At 62.8% G+C, this 7860-nt stretch overlaps 1 protein-coding gene across 1 annotated transcript; it reads right to left on the bottom strand.

The window, feature by feature from the left end:
- Window positions 1-1103: 1103 nt before the first annotated feature.
- Window positions 1104-2902, bottom strand: JUNB (JunB proto-oncogene, AP-1 transcription factor subunit). Its single transcript, XM_060092217.1, has one exon. The coding sequence runs from the start codon at window positions 2609-2611 to the stop codon at window positions 1568-1570; it is 1044 nt and encodes a 347-aa protein (XP_059948200.1). The 5' UTR covers window positions 2612-2902; the 3' UTR covers window positions 1104-1567.
- Window positions 2903-7860: the final 4958 nt, after the last annotated feature.

Raw genomic sequence — 7860 nt, 5'->3', positions numbered from 1 at the left:
CTCCCCAGCCCCATCACTACCACTTTGACCATTTTTTTTTCTTCCTAGCACTTACCACCATCTCCGAATCACGTTTGCTTGTTTATTGTCTGTCGGCCCTGGTCCAGTCTGTGACTCCAGGGCCAGGTCGTTCAGTACTTTATAAATGAATTAATGAAGCGTCTGTTCTACCCTACCTCGCCCCTGTGGCTTGCCAGCTCCGAAGCCAGCCAGATCCCCATCGGGGCTCACCAGCCGCCCTCGCACCCGTCACAGCTGCGGGGGAGGCAGCCCCATGAGAGGGCGGCGGCGCCCGGCGGCCCGGGCAGCCGCCCCGGCAGGACCAGACCTGGCAGTCGCCCCGCTCCCGGCCTGGCACCCGGGAGGGGAAACTGGCAGGCGGGCACCGCCCTTCCTGGCGGGGGTGGGGAGGGGATCGCGGCGGCAACGACGCGCAGGCAACTGCATCCCCCCTCCCGGGTCAGGTCAGACGAAGCTGGCGTGGGCTCGGCAGGACCCAGGCACCAGCCCGATGGGGGAGACTCTGGGGTGGCTCCCGGGGTTCTGGAGTGCGGCCCGCCCACCGCGGACGCTCTGGACCCAGGCCTGGGGCTTTCCGGGCCTCGGTAGCCGCCAGCCTGGGAAAATCCCGGCCCCTTTCCCGGCGCCGCGGTCCTGCCCGGCAGAGCGGGGGAGGGGATTCCCGGAATCTGCCCAGAGACCGCCGTCGCGTCACTGGGCAGAATCAGCCCATGTTTGGACCGCGCTTCCGTAGCGTCAGCGGGGAAAGCCCCGGCGCGCGCGGCTGGGCGGGGCCGCGCCTGCGCACTGCGCGTTTCGCCCCAGGCATCCTGTCCCCCGGTGCTGGGGAGTTGCGGGACCTGGTCCCCGCCCTGCACCTTCCAACCCGGGAGATCGGGGGACGCAAGAAGGGTTAGACACCCAGGCTGGGGACGCAAGATGTCTGAACAAAGCTGGCGAGATTGACACAGTTACAGGAGCAAGCCACAAACCGCAGTGGGGTGGGGGCATCCCAGTACTCTCCTCCCTCCGCCCGCCCGGCTTGGAAAAAAAGACAACAGAAATTAATAAAGAACCTTTTTTTTTTTTTACTTAAATAGATTCAATAAAAAGTAAGAACACACATACACACACAAACACATCTTAAAATAAATTCTTTAGATACCGACTGCGCGTTTCTTCCCCACAGTACGGTGCAGAGGGGGGGAGGGCAGGGGGCGGGGGTCCCCTCCCCAGTATCTCCGAGGGCTTGAGTACCGGTCGGCGGGGCCAGCTCCGCCGCAATCGCCCCCTCCTCCCCTCCCTGTTAAATACACAAATATATTATATTCAATATGAATTGAGTTCAGCAGAAAAAAAATACAAAAAAAAAAAAAACGTGGAAGGGGGGCTTGTAAACGTTGAGGTGGAAGGACTGGCCGCAGAGCGGGCGGGCAGGAGTCCAGTGTGGTTTGTGGCGCCCCCAGGCCCCGGGGCCGGTGCCCACCGCCTGCCCCCTCGCCCCATGGGAGGCGTGCGCCCAGCCGTCCAGGTTGGGAAAATGTCCGTACGGGGGATAGGAGGGCACTCAGAAGGCGTGTCCCTTGACCCCAAGCAGTAGCTGGCAGCCGTTGCTGACGTGGGTCATGACCTTCTGTTTGAGCTGGGCCACCTGCTCGCGGAGGAGGCCGGCAGTGCTGGACAGCCCCGCGTTCTCGGCCTTGAGTGTCTTCACCTTGTCCTCCAGGCGCGCGATGCGCTCCAGCTTCCGCTTCCGGCACTTGGTGGCCGCCAGCCGGTTCCGCAGCCGCTTGCGCTCTACTTTGATGCGCTCCTGGTCTTCCATGTTGATGGGGGACACCGGCGGCGTGGCGTCGCGGCTGCGCGCCTCAGGCACGGTCTGCGGTTCCTCCTTGAAGGTGGAGGCGCCGCGGCCCAGGCCCAGCTGCGCTGGGTGACCGCCGGCGAAGGGCGGCGCGTGTGGGAGGTAGCTGATGGTGGCCGTCGGGTACGAGCTCCCAGTCCCGACGGTGGCCCCGGCTCCTCCGGAGGTCGCAGAGGCTGGAGAATAGCTGTTGAGGTTGGTGTAGACGGGAGGCGGCTCCGGGCCGGCATATACGCCCCCGGGCCCGGCCGGGGGCCCCCCGCTGGCGCCCAGGGACACGTTGGGGGGCGTCACGTGGTTCATCTTGTGCAGGTCGTCCAGGGCTTTTACAAAGCCGTCGGCGAAGCCTTCCTGCTCCTCGGTGACGCCGCCCCCTGCGCCCCCCGCACCTCCACCACTGCCACCCCCGCGGGGGTAAAAGTACTGTCCCGGGGGCGTGGGCGTCGTCGTGATCACGCCGTTGCTGTTGGGGACGATCAGGCGCTCCAGCTCCGATGAGGCGAGCTTGAGCGACGCGCCGGTGTCCGAGCCCTGGCTGGAAAAGTAGCTGCCGCCACTGCTGCCCTCTGGGCCGGGGCCCCGCGCTCCGGGTGCTTTAAGATTTCGGTAGGGGTCGGCCAGGTTGAGCGCCAGGCTGGGTTTCAGGAGTTTGTAGTCGTGTAGAGAGAGGCCGCCCGGGGTCCGGCCGTATCCGGCCGCTGCGTATGAGTCGTCGTGGTAGAAGGGCTGTTCCATTTTAGTGCACATCCGGGCGGCCCGGTCGGTCTGAGGGTCCCTGCGGGGCCGCCCCGGGCCTCGCTGCGCTCCGCGCAGTCCGCGGAGATGGCTGGACCAGGTGTCTGGACGCGCGTTCCCGGGGGCCTGTATGGGCCGAGAGAGACCAACAGGCGGCTGTGCACGGAAGCTCTGTGCGGCTTCTCTAGCCCCTCTGCCCCGCTCTGGCGCACTCGCTTTCTTCGTGTTGCGTCCCCCTTGCTCCCCGCTCCCCGTTGGCTCCGAAGCTGGCCTGGACACGCTCAAGGTCCCGGCCGCTCAGCCGGAGCCACACGCCTTTATACGGCGATTGTCAGCTGCGGAAGTGCGCTCCGATTGGCGGTCGCCCGAGCCGGGCCCCCGCGCCCCCCTCCTGGAGCGTGGGGAAGGGGAGGAGGCGGCTCGCGTCATTGTCAGGAAGCGCGTGTCCTTGTAAACAGCGGCCACGGGCTGGGTGGCTCGGAGCGACTGCAGGGGGAGGGGCTCAGAGGACCCTGGTGCGCGAGGAAGGGGTCGCTGGGGCGGTCAGAGGTACACGGGGAGAGGCTTCAGGGAGGGCGATGGCTCCCCTGGAGTACGCGATGAGGGATACGAGGAAGTGGTACAGAGCAAGTGTGTGTGTGTGTTGGGGGTAGGGGGGTGGTCCCGAGCTGCACACGGAAAGGCCTGAGGGATCTGGAGTCTTCCAGAGGGGCTGGGGGGCTGAGAATACACTGAGAGACCCCCCAAAGGAGAGACAGGAGGGTTAAGCAGGGTAGGTGGGGGAGTGGTAAGGAGACGCCTGACTCAGAAATTGAGTGGGGGTCCAGCGTACAAAAGAGTTGAGGGACTGGAATTTTCACGGGAGGAACTGAACCCAGAAAAAGTGAGGAGGGGGAGCGATCAAAAGTGTACACGGGAGCTGCTGGAGACCCATTATGCAGAAAATGAGTAGGCGTCCTGGAGTCCATGGGAGAGACTGAGAGTCCCCCACAAGTTGGAAGGGGAAGGAATTGGGGGTCCTAGATATGGAAGAAGTGAGTGAGGGTCCTGGGGTACACGGAGTCAAGGAAAATATGTGGGGTAGAAGATTAGGACACTGTCAGAGGTTGGAGGTCACTGGGGGTCATCTGCGAAGCCCCGACGGAGGAGAATTAGAAGGGTCGGGGCCCCCCTTCAGTGCTGAGATAGTACTGACAGAGGGTCTCCGGTTGAGACATGAGAGGAGGGGTCTTTTGAGGATCCTGGGGACCTGGACTGCTGCATCTTCCACGATCGGGGTCCCCTCTTGTGGGTGACCTCTAGGTGCACACCCCAAAGACTTCCCCCAGTGACCCTGGGCTTGACCGACACAGTGTCGGCTCCTGGTGCCTAGACCCAGCCCGACGGCCGGGGCGCGGTCGCCCAACCCCACTCCTTCCTTAGAAACAGGCTGGGGAAAGAGCGCCGCGGCAGGAAGTGTGGCAACAGCCCGGGGGGAAGGAACCGGGCCCTGCCTCCGTCACTCGAATCCTACGGGACCATGCGCCCCGCCCTGGGTCCAGCCGGGTTCTGCGCCTCATAAGAGGAACCTGGGCTTGCGACCCCAGAGGAAGCCAGGGGCGTGGAACAAGTCCCGCCGCAGAGGCCTCCAGTCGCCGATCCCCACCCAAGCAATGGTTCAGCCCTTGGCGCCCGCAGCCGATCGCCGAGGCTGGCAGTCCGGGACGATTCCATCGGCCTGACGGAGGGGGACTCACCGGGGCCTGGTCGCCATGGCAACAGGCCGGAGTCCGCGGGCAGGATTGGGGGCGGGGCGGCCCCCGGAGTCTCTCCCCGCCGCCCATATAAGGGCACAGGAAGGGGTGGGGTTAACGCTGTCCCGGAGCCCCGGCCAGGAGTCGGCTGCCCCGATCTGCCAGGTCCCAGGGCGCGCCAGGGCCCCAGGACGGCTAGTCCCGACCAGCCCCGGCCGCCTGGCCCGGCCCCACCCAGCCGCTCTGGGGCCGCGTCCTGCCAGGCCCTACCCGACTCGACCCAGCCTGGCAGGTCCCCGCCTGCCCGCGGGCCTGGGTCGGACTTCGCCCCCGGCCCGACGGGCGTGGAGGGGGCGGGTCAGTGCCTCGAGGCGACCCCGGTGCCTGGGCGGGCTGGCACGGCTGCCTCCTACCTCGAGCTGGGTGCCCTTACTTTCTGCCAGGAAGTCTGGGGCCCCTCCCCCCATACATCCCTAGGGGCTGGGGTATCCCCACCTTCACTCATATGGGTGACAGGCCCTACTCCTCTTTCAGTGTGCGGGTCGCCTCACCATCCAGAATACCTAAAAGGGGGATCCTTTCCTTCATCTGAGTTGTCTCCCTCATCTGAGGGAACCCCTCCAGAGCCCCTTCCCCAGGAATGTGAGAAGGTTTAGATGGTGAGGCTTCCAGTTAGACTTAAGGTGGGACTTCCAAGCAGATAGGCTGTGAGCCACTAGAGCCAGAGGTGAGCTCAGTCTCTCCCTCTCTCTCTCTCTCTCACTCAGAGAGAGTGTGAGGCCTCTGTCTTGGGAGCATGGAAGTTTCTTTAGGGTAGAGAGAGGCTGAGGGAGGGGGGCTAGCCAGACTTTGTAGGGCAAGCGCAGAGCTCACCAAGTGTGGAGGAGAGAAGGAAAACGAAAGAGGCAAAAGAGAAACTGAGCTCTGTGGGGGCTGGGGGAAGTCCAGCAGAGCAGTGGCTTTGAGGAGGAAGGTCCCACTAGAAGCTGGGGGTGTCCCCATCTTTGGAGGGTGCTTGTGATCCCTGGGTACCCCCTCTCCTCCTCCCTTGCTTGAACTGCTCCCCTCCCCCGCCTCAGGCGCAAGGGAGATTCCAGTGGCCGCTGAGTCTGGCAGGCAAGCTGCCAGGCCTGTGTCTCCTGCCCATGCTAATAACTGCAGCTGACATCTGGCTGGGCCCTGCGGGGGCGCAGCGGGCAACGTCAGGGGGCTGGGCAGGCCTGGCTGGAGGGCAGCATATCAGGAAGCCAACCTGCAGGTCCCACGGGCCAGGAGGCCACAGTGAGTCAGCCCTGACCAGTGCTGAGGCTGCCCATGCCAGGGGAGTCCTGGAGAGAGGTGAGACTGGCCCAGTAAGGGTAGAGATGGAGGCCAAGGACCCAGCAAGGAAAAGTGGATGTATGGGGGATGGGGGTCAAGGCAGGGAGGGATGCAGGGTTAGAGTCATGCAGACAGCACGACTCAGAGACCCTTAAGATAGGCAAACAGACTGAGAAACAATAATAATAATATTTATTTATTTTATTTATTTATTTTTTTTCCTTTTTTGCGGTACGCGGGCCTCTCACCGCTGCGGCCTCGCCCGCCGCGGAGCACAGGCTCCGGACGCGCAGGCCCAGTGGCCATGGCCCACGGGCCCGGCCACTCCGCGGCACATGGGATCCTCCTGGACCAGGGCACGAACCCCCATCCCCTGCACCGGCAGGCGGACTCTCAACCACTGCGCCACCAGGAAAGCCCCAATAATTATTATTTTAGTAGCTAACTCTTATATGCCTCTTACCATGGGCCAGGCACTCTTCTAAGTGGTTTACATAGAATAACACATTGCCTGCTTCCAACAACCGAGCGAAATGCATGCTATTTGTAGCCCCATTTAACAGACTAGAAAACTTAGGCACAGGAAGGTAAGGAACTTACCTGCTATCCCACAGCTATAAGCACTGGAGCTGACCTAGAACCTGAGCTGTCTGGCTCCAGAGCATTAGCCACTTTTTATGTGGATAATGACAATCAGAGAGGCACTTATGCAGTGCCAACTGTATGCCAAGCTCTGCAGGCCCTTTCATGAAGGGTCTCACTTATCTGGGCTTGGGCACAGGGCAGAGGGCTGCTGGTGTGTTTGGGGGCAGGCCAGCATGCTCTCTGCACGGGTGTTTGACCAGGGGGTGGGGATTGGGCCAGTGAGGGAGGGCGGGGGCCCAGCTAAGCTGGTACAGCCGGTTCCAAGCCCCTGCCAGTTTCACCCTTCTAGCCTGGGTGCCACCACCTCATGCCGCCCCACTGGCGCCAAGGCTAGCCGTCCCTGTGAGGAAGGTGTGAGGATAGCCCCCTCCTCCATCTGCCCTGGGTGCCCAGACTAGCATCTGGGTACTGCCCAGGCCCTGGGCTCCAGACCAGCATCTGGCTGAGGAGTCTGTGCCCAGGCTTCCCTCCTGCCCAGGGGCCTGGGGCCTGGGGGACTGGATAAGGAGGAAGTTCTCCCACCCCCACCTACAGGTCTCTCTGGGGCTTTTGGCCTTGGCAGGAGGGACTTCTCCTTCTTATAAATAGCCTGGCGACCCCCCTCCCCCCCCGGCCCACTGGCCGGCAGGGCCCTCACCAGGAAACTGGGCTGGGGGCTGTCTGTGAGTCAGCCAGTGGGCAGGCCAGGACGAGAACCCGCAAGTCATAGCACCCAGGCTCCCTTGTCCCTGCCCCTGGGTGTGGACAGGCAGCTGGCAGGAAGAGGCTGAGGATCAAGGAGGCCCTCCCCCAGGAACCCCTGGCTTTCCAGTCACTTCCCTCCTCCACCTCTGTGGTTTGGGGGGTCCCTCACCCATCTCCTAGAGAGGAAGCTGCTCGGTTTTCTTGGAAGCAGGAAGGAGAGTCTGTCTCCTCAGGCTGACTCAGCTAGGCATGAGGGGAGTTTCCCACAAAGCTGTTTCTGTGCCCCCCACTGCTGGCGAGGTCTTGGGGGGCCTGAGCATGGCTGAGATCCCAGGTGCCCCATTTACGGGGGATGTGCTGAGAAAACAGGCCCACACCCCACTAGGGACTGAGGCTGCTGAGCTGGGCCTCCTAGGGGAAGTGACAAACAGCAGGCCGGGGAGCGGGGCGGGGGGGGGCGGTGGTTGGAGAGAGGAAGCACCAGGATCTCTGGGTAGGGGTAGAGACTGGCTGGGAAGCCCAGAGCCCCGCAGCATGGTCCAGGGGCACGTGCGTGTCTGGTTGGCTGTGAGTTAGTGTGTGGCTGGCCTGTCAGGACGTGTGAGAGTGCATGTGAGGCCTGTCTTCTCAGGGCATGTGTCTGTGTGTTGGCCCAACACTGCAGGGGTGTGTAGGACCTGCCTGCTTTGGTGGGGTGGTTTGGGAGGGGTTAGTGTGTGTGTGAGTATACGTATGGTCTATGAAATAGGTTGCATGTGGCTGGCCTATGTACATGAATGTAGGTTGTTTTGGAGTTCATATGGCTAACCTATTCGTGTCTAGTGTGTATGTGTGTCTGTGTGTGTGTGTGAGGTCCATGGCTTGCCTGTGTGAGGTCTG

The sequence above is a fragment of the Mesoplodon densirostris genome, chromosome 3 (genome assembly GCF_025265405.1).
Source record: "Mesoplodon densirostris isolate mMesDen1 chromosome 3, mMesDen1 primary haplotype, whole genome shotgun sequence".
Taxonomy (NCBI): domain Eukaryota; kingdom Metazoa; phylum Chordata; class Mammalia; order Artiodactyla; family Ziphiidae; genus Mesoplodon; species Mesoplodon densirostris.
This window is presented reverse-complemented; position numbering and strand designations above follow the sequence as displayed.